The sequence below is a fragment of the Haemorhous mexicanus genome, chromosome 1, assembly GCF_027477595.1.
Source record: "Haemorhous mexicanus isolate bHaeMex1 chromosome 1, bHaeMex1.pri, whole genome shotgun sequence".
In the NCBI taxonomy this organism is placed as follows: domain Eukaryota; kingdom Metazoa; phylum Chordata; class Aves; order Passeriformes; family Fringillidae; genus Haemorhous; species Haemorhous mexicanus.
In genome coordinates this window covers 53,783,493-53,799,269 of record NC_082341.1, presented here as the reverse complement: position 1 = coordinate 53,799,269, position 15,777 = coordinate 53,783,493, and the positions used below count along the sequence as shown (strand labels likewise).

At 35.9% G+C, this 15,777-nt stretch overlaps 1 protein-coding gene across 6 annotated transcripts in view; it reads left to right on the top strand.

Annotated features, from left to right (window-relative positions):
- The window catches only part of VPS41 (VPS41 subunit of HOPS complex), a 111,762-nt gene extending 97,846 nt beyond the window's left edge, over positions 1-13,916 (top strand). For all 6 annotated transcript variants that reach the window (XM_059849624.1, XM_059849615.1, XM_059849634.1 and 3 more), the window contains 6 exons: positions 499-639; positions 2,123-2,259; positions 9,549-9,648; positions 10,392-10,436; positions 11,918-11,997; positions 13,561-13,916. In XM_059849624.1, coding sequence (XP_059705607.1) covers positions 499-639; positions 2,123-2,259; positions 9,549-9,648; positions 10,392-10,436; positions 11,918-11,997; positions 13,561-13,641 — 584 coding nt within the window. In that variant the 3' untranslated portion in view covers positions 13,642-13,916. The remainder of the gene's footprint in view (positions 1-498; positions 640-2,122; positions 2,260-9,548; positions 9,649-10,391; positions 10,437-11,917; positions 11,998-13,560) is intronic.
- The last annotated feature ends 1,861 nt before the right edge of the window (positions 13,917-15,777 follow it).

Genomic DNA, 15,777 nt, shown 5'->3' with positions numbered 1-15,777 from the left:
AATCTTTGGTTCAGTAAGAAGAATATTTTGTGGACCATTTCAGTCCAGTGGATGGTAGGATTTACTAATGAATTCATTTTTAAAATAGTTCATAATTTCTGCTACTTCTTCCTGTTTCCTATTATTTTTCATGGGTGTAAGCTGCACTATACTTACTGCAAATTAAGAGGGCTCATGTGGGCCCTTGAAGCTGGCATTTCATGTTATAGTTTACATCTGTATACATACACACACTCCTCTTTATGTTAGATATTGCTGCAGTTCAGTACCCCAAATATGACCCAACACATCCTTGAGAAAGCCTCCAGGTCCCAGTCCAGCAAACTGCTCCAAGCACTTATTCATATTATACTGATTTGAATTCCTGCATCTGAATAGACTAGATTTGGTCTTAGTTGAATTAGTGTGAGTCAACTTCACACTTTCAAAATTCTTACTGAAAGAGCACTGAACACTGATGAGCAATTAGCATTTATAATCTCTTATTTTTCCTTCCAGGCAGAATGGGTAATAGCCGCAGTGCCTTGAAGATGATAATGGAAGAATTGCAAGATGTAGATAAAGCTATTGAATTTGCCAAGGAACAAGATGATGGAGAACTTTGGGAAGATCTCATTTTATATTCTATTGACAAACCACGTAAGTGGGATAGTTTCTGGGAAGCTTGCATGTGTGGAATGCTTTTGCAAATAAAGTATTGAATTATTCACATGTATGTTAGAGAAGGTGTTTTTGTATGGTCAGGGAGGTGTTCTAGTTTGTGAAGGACAACACAGCTGTCCTACTGTGCATAAAAACTTTCAGTAAGGCAGTGTGAGGGTATGCTGCACAATGAATACTTAGAAGCTTAACACTGAATAAGCTCTGCATAATTATGTCCTTAATGACAAATCAAGGGGACAGTACTGCTTTTAGTTTAGGAGAATGAGACTTCATTTTTAGACAGCTTCAAAACACATTCTGCAGGTTTGATGAGGATTTTGCATACTATGTTATTACAACTGCTTCCCTTCTAGATTCTGAAAATGAAAAGCCTACACATTTCTTCCCTCAGTAAAACAACTTATTTTTTTCTGTGTTACAATGGTAAGATTGGTAATAATGAGTGCATTTTGCCTTTCATTCATTATATGAATAGCTACTCCAAGTTAAAAGGTTAGATGGACTCAGAAACATAACCATCAGTGTTGTCAAGGAGGCAAATTCAAAGAAGTTCAAATGACTAAGAAAACAGAGAATTTTTTTAACTGTCTACTCCATTGGTTTTTGCAACCTCTTCTGGGGCTTTAAATCAAGACTGTAAAGTCTCTCTTGGAACCTGTTTTCTGGGGAATTGAGAGTCTTTTAGAATTAGTGTCAGAATATGTATCTTTTCATCCCTTGGTTGCTAATTTTGAAAGGAAGAAGTGACCAGAATCTGTTAAACCTCAAGAAGAATGGCATTCTCAAATTACACATACTTGAATGCATCACTAAATGTGATGCTACAGTCAGTAACACCTTTAGAGCAAAAGGGATTCAAAGCATACAGAATTCTCTCAGTAACTCTATGTAGCAGTTTCTGCCTATATGCAGAGCAGCTCTACTGATATTCCTCTGTTGTGGGGGTTGAAGGAAAAACACAGCCTTGAGTCATCATTCTAGGGGGTTTTTAGCCAGATGCTTCTTCAAAGAGCAAAAGACTTCTATCATGTCACTCTCACCAATGTTTAGAAACACACTGAAATCAGGTTAGGTGCTCGAAACTTTGTTTTTAAACCCTGGAACTGGGAATGGAATTACCACATAAAGTAGTTACTAGTTAGTAGTTAAACACTATTTGTTTGAGTGCTCTTTTTATCTAATCAAAATGCATTATTTACTTGTGAGTTTGTGCTGGTGACTCATTTACCACTTTGCTGAATATGCTGGAAGTTCTGTAAGTTGCCAGACTGTATCTTCCTCACTTTCCCAAAGGCTTGTATTCAAGTAAACAGCTGCAAGAAACATACAAAGACTGTAAAAGAGACTTAGTGTTTTCCCTTAGTAGAGAACTGTCAAGTAGCTTGTCACCAAAGTATCCTTTAATCAGGTATTTTGCTGGATTGTTTTTCTTAATTTCTTTGCCTCTTGGTTTTCACAGCTTTTATTACTGGTTTGTTGAACAATATTGGAACCCATGTTGATCCTATTCTTTTGATCCACCGCATTAAGGAAGGCATGGAGATTCCTAATTTGAGAGACTCACTAGTGAAAATTCTTCAGGACTACAACTTGCAGGTAGATGTTGCATTCTTCTTGGGATACTATTTTCAGAGAGACAGCAAACCATCTCTTTCACTGAACAGCACAAGAAATTGCTATCGTGATTTGTTCAGTCATTAAACATGGACACTGTGGGCCCACACAAAACTATGACAGAAATAGTGGAAATTTGCTAAGATTTTCTGATGGCTTCTAGCCCTTCTAAATGTCTTCCATACTGTCATAAGCCTGGTAGGTAAGTAGAACTTACATTGAGTGATTCAGCCTATTTTATACAGCCCAACTGTCCGGTATTGGAAAGTTTCATGACCAGTACTTCTCATTGTGTTTCACATGAATCAGAAGCAGAATGGAGGCAGAATGCAACGTGCCCTCACTGAAACATTAATCAGGTGCTAGAGTCATATGTTAAGTGTCATGCTAACTGAAAGAAGATGAACTTTTAAAATCAAATTCATGTCAATGATGCAGAATCAGTTGGTTAGAGCATGATTCTAATAATGCTGAGGTTGTAGGTTCAATTCCTGTATTATGGACCATTCACTTGAGAGTTGGACTCAATGCTGCTTCCAGCTCGAAATATTCTGTGCCTGTGTTGCTGTTAATGCATTTTTTAAAAAATGGACTGTTCACTGGATTACGGAAGTTCTTACCCCAGCGTATTTATACATATATGTGCAGTCCCCTGCATGGTTGGTTCTGAGACATGTTTGTAGGAACTTTCAAGAAGCATACCTTTCAGTGTTCCCTGTAAGTAGCCCACAGATTGTGTTGCATTGCATATTTTAAATCTCCCTGCTATAAAAGTAGTCACAAACTTGAATTCTCTGTTATGCTGTTCTGCATCACTCTAGTGAAAAATACAGATGCCTCTGGTGTGACTGTGCAGAGTCCAAGAAAACATAGCTCAGTAGGCAGCTGAAATTCTGATTTTCTGAGCCTCAAACATTTGTTCCCCATCTGCTATTAGTCTTTCAACATTTCGAGCAAATAGATGGACTCGATGGTTACATTAAGGTCATGGCTGGTATCTTGCTAGGCCAACAAAAGTCCGTATCTCCCTTCAGGGCAGGGTTTAAGCCTTTCTAAGGCTTTTCCGCTATTTTATTTTTATGTGAACTTCAGATTATGACTTTGGCTATCTCAAAGAAGCATTTTACATTTCTTCATCTCCCAACACTTGTAAGTAGATACATGTTTGCATATAATGCCTGTTTTAACATTATTTCAGGTTTTGATGTCATCAGTGAAATCCAAAGCTAGTATCCTTCCAAAATGGAGGATAGCTGAATACCATGCTGCATTTCAACAGTTGCATGTTAATTTTGCTGCTGTCAGTACCACCATTGATCCTCCTGTTCCTGGATTCTCATGAAATCAAAAAGTAGTATTTGTTGTGTTTGCAGGCAGACTGAGAAAGTGCTGTAAGCATTGCTTCAGCTTTACACATATACAGCATACATTGCTTGGCTTCAGACAAAGCTGATGACATCAATATGGTCATATTTTGGAGATGGAAATACAATTTTTCCTTCAAATACCTTTTAACAGAATTACTTTTGGATTAAAAGCATGTATTTAATCTTGAGAATGGTATCTAAAATAATTTACTGTTAGCATTGAAATGATTTCAAATTAATAGATTTTGAAGTAGAGTTGAATAGCTCTAGGGCTAAAATTTAGATTTCATAGGGATAATAGAAATTAGGAAAGCTCAATGTAATTTGTGCTTGGCTTTCTTGTATGATAGAAAAAAGTATAGCCCCAAAAAAGGTAGTATTTAATTAGAAAAATGTAAGTTATAGTTTAAAATAAGTCTGTTCCTTAAGTGTTACTGGCAACATGAAGTGCACTGTTCATGAACAGATGGTATATTTACATTGAAATTTAGAGATCTTATTGCTGGTCTTGCACACTCACCAAAGTAGCCAATTTTATGGAGGGACTCAAATTTTATAGAGGGACTATTTTTGTTATTGCTGCCTCATTAGCTGGTTTAAAGCTAGTCTTCAGTGTGTTTGTATGATGCTAGGTCATACCTCTGCACATGTTGTGTAGGTTCATGCTGAGAAGTCACTGGCCTTTATTCTGGCCTGGCACAACTCTGGCTTTTGGTAGAAACCTCTTGATGTGTAGCATGGAGAATATACCAGACATTTTGAACTCACTCAGAAATACAAATTTCATTGGCTAGGATTTTCTATATCTTCATATTTTTGGATCTTGAGCTCTATACTCATATGTTTTATTGTTCTCATTTTCAAAGGCAGAAAGAATCTTGTGCTAGGATCCAAGAAAGAGGAGCGCAGGTGGAAAGAGAACCTGCTGCTTGACTTGTGGGTCACTGCCTAACACAAAACTGTGCTGGTCTTTTCATAATGAAGGCTTCCCAAAAGATGTTACCACTGTGCTAATATGTTGTTTAATTGTGGGCTCCTTTTGCAAGCCCTAATAAGATTGTTTTGCCTATGTAAGCATGCAGATGTAAATTTGTTTTATGCCTATGTAAGCATGCAGATGCAAATTTCCTATTATGCTTTTGAGTTTCCATACCAGTAAACTTTACTTAGGTGTGATGTGAAATATGGGTAGGAATTAAAAGCAGTGCCTTTGACAGACTTTGTCTTTTTCAGAACAGTCCTTTCCATCTCAGCAAAACCAAGTAAGTCAAACTGAGTGGCTACCAAAGTATGTGTGACTCACGGTATGCATTAGAGAATCAAACAAGCAGGTCTACTAATGCAAATTTTATTGTAATTTTTTTTTTTTAATCTGGACTATTCCTGGAATAATTTTTAATAATGTTGGCAGATTGCAGACTGATGGCTTTACTTTAAAAAATTGCCACCCATTAGATGAAATGATGCCACTGCTCTACATGCTAGGCTAAGCTCACCTCAGCTTTGTGGTTAACCTTTAAAATCTGATCACAACCAACCCACCAAGCATAGCACTAAAGCACAATTAGGTATTGTTTTGGGCAAAAATAAAACACAGATCATGTACAATTTTTTTCTGCAATTCTGCCATGAGCTTAAAACTGAGCACACTCCTAATTATTTCCCTAAGCAGAGAAATGTTTAAGTGGTTTTCTGAATTGAGATTAAACCTTGAAGTGATTTTTTTGTTGTTTTTCTTATCCATGAAGATAAATTATTTTGGTGTTTTATCTTTGACATTGTTTGAGTTAATGTATTAAAACCATAGTACATAATCAAATGACCCTGATTGTAATGATGAAAGTTTATTTACTGCTGAAATAATGGAGATTTTAGTGTTTATATGCAGTAACATTCACAAACAACAAAGTTATGGGGACAAGGACAAAGTTATAGTTCTTTGAATTTTAATAGGAGCATTTATCAAATAAAGTGCAGTCTGAAGCTTTTTTACTGCTTCTGAAATCTACTTTGTTGCTGTCATAAATTTATAGATAAATTAGACAGGTTGTCTTTAAGAGAAACTTCCTTACTTATTAGAAATTGCACATTCCTAGTGTGCTTTTTAAGTGCAAATGAATCACCGTTCTCCAGGTTTCTAAAGCATTGTATCACACATCTCCCAAAGAAGGCTGATAGTAAAATCTCCTTATTTGTAGACTTCTAAGTTAATTATAAGCCTGTTATGCTTTCCAAATGTATAAAATAGGTGTCTTTTCAGCCTTGGTTTGTATCTGAATGAAATGTAGGAACTGCTTGTGGTATTGGAAGAGGCTTAAATACCTCCCTTGTTTAGAAATAAATGCTTCAATTTTCACCCTTTCTATGTCATTTGTTAAAATAAATATTTGAAAGATGTTGGTTTTCTAAGACTCCTTTTCCCCTAGCTTTAAAGTGCAGAAGCAATTTGTTTAGATGTAGTACTTTGAAATTTGTGGATTATCCATTTTACTCAAACATTGACTTTCTAGTTTACACTTTGATTGAACCTCCAGGAACTCCGATGGGTAACAGACATTGATCCATTCACAGGATTTCCATCTATCCATTCATAATAGAGTTTATGAACTAGCAGAACCCAATGATAATACAATGACTGCTGCTTGAAACAGCACCTGGAAAAATTGTTAGGTTATGTTCCTGAACCTAGCTAAAAATGCTGTTCAGACACCTTGGAGGCACTAGAGGGCAGGTGGCAGCTTGCACAGGGGGACATGTGCCTTTTGGCTGTAAAGACTAAAAATAATGTGGTTTTAATTGTGGCAATGATGCTATTTGAAATTATTTGGTTAACTGGCCTTGAGAAACTTTGACTTGTTTGTGGGTTAAGCTGAATCAAGGCCTGAAATAATTCCCATAGTTTTGAGTCTACCCTTTCAAAATAACTCCATACTGCAGTGCTTTTCTTTAAAGATAATGTTAGGCTTGATTTACAAATGTAAATCAAGACTGTTCTAAGCAAATAGAATGGTTCATGCCTAATATTTCCCTAATATAGCCAGAAAACAAACTTTTTTTCACAATAACAGTTTTGATTTTAGCAATTTTCATTAAATTAATAAAAGGCATTACTTCTGCCTAAAACTTCTTTCTGTATCTGCATGATATTGTCATGCTTGTGCTCACAATTACATGCTTTTAAAGGATAAATAAAATTCAGTTTCATCCTCAGTTCTAGTTCTTCTTGGAAATTGATTTCATCACAGACTTATGCCCAATGTCAGTTTTAACTAGTTCAACTTAACCATAGGGTGCACCTATGGTTACCTGTTTCTCTCCTCTTTAATGAAGCTCGCTCTCTCTGGACTCAAATTCCCTTTCCTTTGCTTTCTGTAATTCTTAAGTTCCCCATTTTTGAGGTCTTCAAATACATTTCTACAGAAGTGTTGAGAATTTATTACCTTGAGAATAGATATTTTACATTCTGCATTGCAATTTTTCCTTTTATATAATAATGGCTGCCTTCTGTATTCCATTTCTAGCAAAATAAGGTCTGTCAGTCATTAAATGTGGTATGGAAAGATCTTAGTGCTGTTTAAATAATGGGAGAAAGTGCATATTTCTTAAAATATATGTTTTATCAGATATTTCTGTTACTCTTGGGTTTTAAGGCATCAAACAGTATTGAAGTTTTCCAGTGAGCTGGTGATGTCTGTTGTTTCCCTCTTCATTGTTCTTTCTTTTCAATTAATTTTTTCTATTAGCACACTGTATTTTGATTAAGACATGCTAGGACACACTTCCATCTTCCCATTGTATCTTTGTTCTGCTTCTTTCATTTAACATGGTCACGGCACCAAGGTTGTCAGAGTTCAAGAAACATTTGGACAATGTTCAGAGGCACTTGGTGTGATTCTTGCTGCTGTCCTCTGCAGGGCCAGGAGTTGGACTTGACACAGTCTCATTCAGTTGTCCTTGCTAAAAGTTTCTTGTAATTTTTTCAAACCTAGCAACATTTTTCTTTATTTAGAACAAAATTTTACATTCTTTGTTGCCTTTGGATAAAGTTGGCAAGGGAAAGACATAGCCAGATTGTTCCTGAGATTATCAACAGATAAAAATTCATTTTCTAAGTGTTCGCCTTGTAGATCTGCATTTAGTGCTCCGAAATGTTTTATAGCTCAGTGTCTCCAATACTGGAAAAGTGTAATTCACCCATTGATATGCCCAATTTGAAATGCTCAAAGTGTTACTCAGTGTTAATTTTTTTTAATGTACTTCAGATTTGCAGTCTTATCTGTGTATCATTCTTAACAGTGTGTCCTTATTACTTCAGAGTGTGTATGTGAAAAGGTAGAGTTTTGGACTATTATTGCTGAGTGGAGCGTGCCTGGGTTCGTCCGGCCTTAGTGCACCGAGCTATAGATAACTGCTGGGGATGTTTCACCTCAGAGACACCTTTAGCTCGCAGGCAGTTGCAGCTAGGCACTCAGAATAAGCCCAAGCAAAGTAGAAACTCAGTTTACCTCTAGTGGAAAAGGTTCAGGCGATGGTGAAGAGAAAGAGAGCGGGTTCTGCCGGAGGGTTAAATCCAGAGTTTATTCCAAGGTGACACAGTTCTGAATCTCAGTTACAGCTCCAACAGACCCCGACCGCATGTTTCCAGTGCCTTTTAAACTCACAGGGAGGTGGGAGGGAGAGGATAGGTGAGCCACCAACCAGGTAGGAGGGGGAGGGTCTCAGGGGACAATGACACCTGGACAGGCCAATGACCCCAGGTCTGAGAAGCATCTTTTGAGCTTCTGCCAATCACATGATGCCCTTGCTGGAATGTGGAACTTGACAGACAGCAATTAGGAAGAGGGCAGGGGGAAGGGAAGGAGGAAGTAGTCACAGCTAAGGGACAGGATATAACTTCGCACCACAACATTGGACATTGTCCACCTGGCTGTAAAATCTATTATTGTATTTCTTCTTAGGTATTTGCATTAGCTGTATTTTGCACTGTCTTAGAATGCTCAGTATCTCTTGTAATGCAAATGATCAGAAGAAAGAAATGAACATTGCTTCTTTACACCTCTCTTTTAGTAGGGTTGGTCGCATTATAATTGACTGTGAGTATCTTTGGGAAGCAATTTCCAAAGGAATTGTTGTCTTGGAAAAAAAATTTCCAAACATCAGTTTGGGAGGAGGAAGAAAAAATTCCAAAATACTTACTCGGGTTTGTTGTCTTTCCATAGTTGCTCCATTAAGTATTGTGAAATAAGGTTCTGTATAATTGTTATGCCCTTGCTTCTTCTGTGTTTCAAAACCATTTCAGGCAATGACATGTCAATCTAATGAAAAATACCAAATTATTCAAAAGGGAGCTGAGACTTTTGCTGAAGTGGAATGAACTAGGGACCTTTGGTTAGTTGCATGGACATTTAATACTGCTTATTAAATGACTCCTCAGTAGGATATATGTTTGAACAAAATGTATTTTGAATGGCAGTATTTATGAAGGTCTTATGATTATGAAATATCTTTTCTGAAGAAGACAGGAAAGATACAGGAAGAAGAATTTTGAAATGGTTTGGAATTTAATTCTGAGGGAAACTGTAAAAATTCCTCTCTGTTGTTATTTTGTTAACACCATCTCAGAAAAATGTTCATAATTATGATAATAGTATCTTTGTAAAGAATTCTGTTTCTTGATGTTTGTTTTTGTTTTGTGGGGTTTGGGGGGTTTTTTATGGGCTTTTCATTTATGTACAGGTGATAGCAACAAAAGGTTCCTCCTTTGCCTCCTTTATAATACCTTGAAAAGTTTTAAACATTACTTGCACTCACTTTGGCAACAAAAACAAAGTGGTGGCTTGTCAAGAGAGTTGATATGCCCATCTGTTCAACAACCGCTGTCTGTTATGTTCTTTGCACCAACAGATCTTGCTGCGGGAAGGTTGCAAAAAGATTCTCGTTGCTGATTCTCTTTCTTTATTGAAGAAAATGCATCGAACTCAGATGAAGGGTCTTCTAGTGGATGGTGGGTACAGAGGAAACATGATGTCTTCCAATATTTTAAAGACTATTTTATATAGACTGTTTATATACCTCCTGACTGTCTGCTTTGGAAGATGCCCAAAAGTCCACATTTCTTACCTTATCTGTAGAGTGTAGTAGGCTACTAGATGCTTTTCCCCTTTGCAAAGGAATTACTTGTATCTCAAAAACTACAAGACCCAGCATGCAGCTGTTTTTCTGGAAAGCTGAAAATGCTGTTTAGTACCAACATGGACAGTCAGATGGTAATAATCTGCAACCAAAGAAAAATATACAAGATTGTCAGAAAGAGTTGAAAATAATTTGCAAGGTGCTAATGATGCATGTGAATAGCACTGTAATTCACACCAGCTGAGTGTTACTAGCAAGAGACTAAAGCTGACAGGACAGCGTACCAGAGCTTCTGCTCCAAAATGCCGCAGAGTTAACAGCCATCCATCCCATGCTCCGTGTTTCAGTTTGTCTTTTGTCTCTACAGCAATGATCCTAAACAGCCTCAATCCTGCTGTTCTACCATCATCAGATCTAAATAGTTGTCGTATTGTTATTAGAAATGCTACTTCAGGATTGCTCTTCAATTTTTAATAGATTCTGTTAGGCATCTTAAGTAAATGCTTCAGGACCAAGCTCCATTTCTGTAATAGCAGTACGTTCGTGCCTGCTTTGTTAAAAAGTAAACATGGAGTTTAATAACAAAGCTTAATTTACTTTTGTTTTGTTTTTCAGAGGAGAACATCTGTGAATCATGTCTGTCTCCAATACTTCCTTCAGGTAGGATGCTTTTCTAAGGAAAAAAAAAAAAAGAGAGGTTGTAAATTTTTTTTGTAAATTTTTAGTAGTATTTTAAGATAAATTATTCATAAAAATGTATAATCTCCTTTGGTGATTGCTGTATAAATTTCAATCTCATATGCAAAGCTTGCTTTTGAATTCTGACATGGGAGTGGAGTCTAATTAAACATTTTTTGTTGCAGTAAACCCAGATATTCTTTCTTATTCAACTTTGACTTCCTTTTTTTCTGTTTTGTATGCATGGAATTCAAGAAAACTTTTAATTCTATCAACATACATATTCTCAAAGATTATTAGAACCTAAGCCACCAAATCTTGTCCACATCTGTTGGATTATTCGCACTGAACTTGTAGATTGTAAAAGTTTTTTGAATATATTTCTTGTCATTGAATATATTTGAATGTATTTTACAATACATTTGAATGTATTTTTTGTCAATTTATTGAATGGTGCTGGGTTCTTGGCTTCAGTCATGGGTGCCACATTTGCAACATCTTAAAACTGACTAGCTTTAGAAGACCTTCTAAAGTTAGTTGTGAAAATAGAAATTCAGGATGTTATTTCAGAGATGTACATTCTTCAAGGCAACTATAGTCCAGAAATATCAATGTAGTTGTTGAGTGTCTTAAAAAGAAGTAGTTTTGCTAAGAGAATATCAGTTGTGGCCTGTTAAAGCAAGAATATATAAGATGAAGCATATGTACAGATATTTGTTTGTTTTCTAGGTGTTAATAGCCTGATTGGATCACTTACAGTTCATCTGGTTTCTACCATTTTTCACTTAAATAAATAAAAACAACTATACTGGGATCATGTGCAGCAATATACAGACAAGGAGAATCTGGCAGAGTTGAATGTGCTAGTGCTTTGAAGTATGTATGTTGAGGAAAAAAGACCCAAAGTAGAATGCAAATGATGCTTGTGAGTGAGATGGTTATTCTTTAGATATATGGATGTTGTATTTAGGGTTCTAATTTGGCTAAATGTTCATGTGGGAATGAAAACTCATGCTCCTAGGCAGCTTGTTGCCAAATTTCAGGATCATGGTGTGCCCTGCAGGATCTAGAACTGCTCAGTGTTCTCGTTCTCTTCACACTAGTGCAAGAATTTTTCTGCCAATTTTTCTTTGAAGCAGCTGCATTATTTGGTGGTAGTTTACTCTTCTCCCTGCCCAAATTTAGCACGTAGCATATATTGGGATGAAAAATTCCTGATAGGAAGGTATACAATATCTAAGCCACAGAAAAAATTGTTTTGTAGCTCCATCACTGGCACATGTTTCCTGAAACCATCGCTCTTAATGGTTTCTATGAAAGAGCCAGAATAATTTGGAAATTATTTTGAGAGATGTTACTTGAACTTTCTTTATGTATGACAGAATGTGGGCATATATTGCTGTAGCCATTAAATCATTTGTTTCATTGCCCTGTTGAAATGAATTTATTTTTCTGTTTCCCAGATGCGTCCAAGTCCTTCAGTGTGGTAGTGTTCCACTGCAGACACATGTTTCACAGAGAGTGCCTACCTGTACCTAACACAGTAAGGAATTAGCTTAATATGTCTGACACCTTTGCCAAAGATAAAGTGACACATTTTCTTTTGTCAGCTGTGGAGAAGGGCATGGTCTGTGAGGAATTATATGATTATAGTAGTAACTTGTGATGATACCACATAGTAGTATGTGACCAAGAAAAGGGAGTTTAAAGGATACTGCAACTAAAGTTCATCCAGTGTAGAAAGAAATCACTGTTTGAACAGTATTTTATCACTGTCTGCAATCAGAATATGTAAGGCAACTCTGAGACATACAGGGAATACAGTCTCTCTAATTTTTTAAATTATTTTCCATTCCAGCTTTTACTTTAACTAAACATATTCAAAGACAAGAATAAAGATATTTTCTCAAGTGAACCATATTAAATGATTCTGACCTGGAAGACAAAAATCAGTCATTTCAGAGTGAATATTTAAATATCTTAGTAATCATCCTTTTGGTCAAAACATTTTTTTCTTTGTAAGTTGTTTGGGGGGTTGGTTTCTTTGTTCAATTAACACAAAGCAAAAAATAACTTCTAGATATAACAGGTTTTAAATTTAGGAATGAAAGTATTCAAATGGTAACAAAATTACATAGGAAGTTAAATGTAAGTCTTTAAGAGTCTTTATCTATCTCTGAAATTAACATGTAGTGAAAAAATAGCTTGAGTGAATCACTTCATCTGTAAGTAAACAAAGTGCTTGTAGCCATATGGTACAGCATGGATACTTAAATATGTTAGGAAAAGCTGAATCTATTAGATCATTTCTACAAGAAAGTCCAACAACTAGTAAATATTTCTTCAATATTTACCACAAATTTTATTATGAGAAATACTCTAAAATTTGTCTAGCAGTCTCAATTTTCTGGGGCAGGTAACTGATTAGGTTGGATTTTTAAATGTTACATAGATATTATAGGATATATATTCATAGACAGTATGTATAAGTACAGGTGTGTATGCATGTAACAGAGCCAAATTTCCCCTGTTACATTGTATTATGTGGCCTTAGGTGATCGGTCATGCTACTGACGTTTGATTATCAGTGACACACTGAAATGTAAATAGTGCATGCACAAAATGCACACAGAGTAACAATAAACACATCTTTGATGTCAAATGACAGTATTTGGGCCCTGATCTCAATTGTCGGAAATCTGTGGAGCACTACCCAAAGAAAGAGTTGTGACCAAGGCATCCAGTGATTATTGGAGCTCACCAAGTGACTTTACTCTCATCTTTATATATGAAGATAATTAGTGATGCTTTTCACTATGTGCTTTTCATTTTTGGTGTGGAGGAAGTTTGACATTACTCTTCTGGCAGGTGGTGGTAATAGCCTTGGAGTGAGCGGTGAGTTGTGCTGCCCTCTGACTCCAGAACAGCCTGACTTGCTATGTTTTTTTATATTGTCTTCCCTCACCTATCCATGACTATGTTGATTGGGAACAGTCTGTCTGTGAACAGTAATGTTGAAAAGGGAATTAGCACTTTTCATTCATCTTCCCACAGTCTGATGTGGCTACATTTCTCTGAGAGATTCCTGTTTTCTTTTTTGATTTAGGTATCTTCTGTCCAGTTCTGCAATATATGCAGTGCCAAACACAGGGGGCCAGGAAGTGCAGTCCTGGAGATGAAGAAATAGCAGTGGCCTAGTTGTCCATGTCAGTCAGTGACACCAAATCTGTTAGGACCATGCAGAGCCACTGTAATTTTCCATGTCTGTATATAATTTTGATTGCAATTTAAAAGTGGTACCTGTAGATTATCCTGTTTATTGAATATTTTGGGTAATGAGAAAATGTGAAAATCTTTGTCTGCTAAGTCTTTGTTATGCAATTCATATGTCATGGTTCCTTTGCTCAGCTTGTTACTTCATTCTGGAACAGAAAAAAAAATAAAATGGGAAGAAAAAACCCACACGATTTAGAGATTTGTGTTTGCTATCAGTTAATATGCTTTACAGTTTGGAACCACACATCAGGCTTATGGTTGGATATTGTAAAGAAAAATGTAATGCCATGAATTCAGCTCACCAGACTACTTCAGTCCTGATTTTGTCTATTAGCAACCTGTTTACCTTGAGACCCACAGGAATCTGACTCCTTTCAGTGGAATTGTTTAGAACTTGAAGTTGTGTGCCAACTCATATCTTCAGTTAACAAATTTGTTTACTGTGAATTCCTTACATAGGCAATTTTCCTTGGTTACACATTCATAGTTCATTAGGAACTGGTTAATTTCTCAATTAATCTTCACAATGCAGTAGTTTAAAGTGAGCTTTTCTCATGTTCAACTCATCCAGAAACTTTATTTTTAAAGTCAGCACTAGGTCTTTATGCTTATTTTATGTGTGGTTGAAGTGCGTGGTTTCATTTAAGTGCAAGGCAAAAAAATGTATCTGACTTTTCAAAGGTAAGATCTCTAGAAGTTTCTTCTGGCCTTAGCAATTTAACAGCTAAGTTAAATAAGTCAATTGGATGTTAATAAAATTATATTTTTCATTTGAACTGCATGCTGTTTTGTTGATCCAAAGGAAATGATCTTTGAGAATGTTTTCACAGTAATGTAATCTGTTTCTAATATATGCTGACTAAATCAATATAAGCATCTTTTCCTTAAGAAATGTAATCAGATCTCCCAGCTTATTTTTCTGCTTTTTAATAACTTGAGTTTGAAAGTAAAAATATATTGTTTTGCCATCAAATTGTACTTTTTGAACAAGCTAACATAGTAACATACTAGGTTCTAAACCAATGGTATATACTGCAGTCTATCTGTAAAACTGGAAAATACAGTACCTCTAATACAACACCTTCTTCTATACCTTATTCCCCTGTAAGTATACCTTAAAATAATTTCTAGTGTGGAAACTTGGATTTCTAGTTTATGTATATTCATAATATTCTTTTAAAATCCTCTGGGCAATTGGTCTAGCAATCTGAAGAATGATTTTGTGTTGTCCACTATGCAGATCTGTATAATACTGGAATAAAAATTTATGTGTTTGGAAATGCTAGGATTTACTCTGCATGATTACATAGCCAAAACAATCATTAAAAGAATAGATCTTTTCAAAAGCAAGCTAATCTTTTGTGTTAACACAGACAGTTGAGGAAAAAATAAAAAATTGTGCAAATTATTAATGAACATAGATTAGGTGGAATAACAGAAGGGTAGGAAGTTTGTAGTGCAGGTAGTAGTCTGCATACATCAAGCTTAACCCATAAGAATTTGTGCCTGACTTCGCAGCTGTTCATTTTCAGTGGCTAGTACATATTCTCAGGTATATTGTTCCTTTATCCATTCTTCACTACACTGATCAAGAAAGCTGCTTTGATTCCTAGTCAATGAAATGTTCCAGTGACCTCAAGGGTTGTTTCACCATGATGTTTGACTTACTGCATGCCATGTAAAAGTTTAAAAACTTTTTTAAAACCCCTCTTCTTCAGTAGCTTTAAACAGCTTTTCTATGTTCTATAAAAGTTTCTCAATTCTATATGTTCTATTGTTCTATTCTATATGCATTCTATATTCTGTAACAATTGCATTCCTAAGAATGCAATAAGCTGTCAGCTTACAGGAGGAAAAAGTTAAACTACTTCTATAGCTGTATATGGAAAAGTGTCCTGTGGATTAAAGTTACATGATAATTTCAAGAAGGAATATTTTTTTTTTACTTCAGCTTGGCCTTAAATTCCCTAAAGCATTTGAGCATTCTGTGACTCAGTTTGCTAGTCTGCCATCATCAGCAGTCATACTGCATTATAGCCTGGCATAT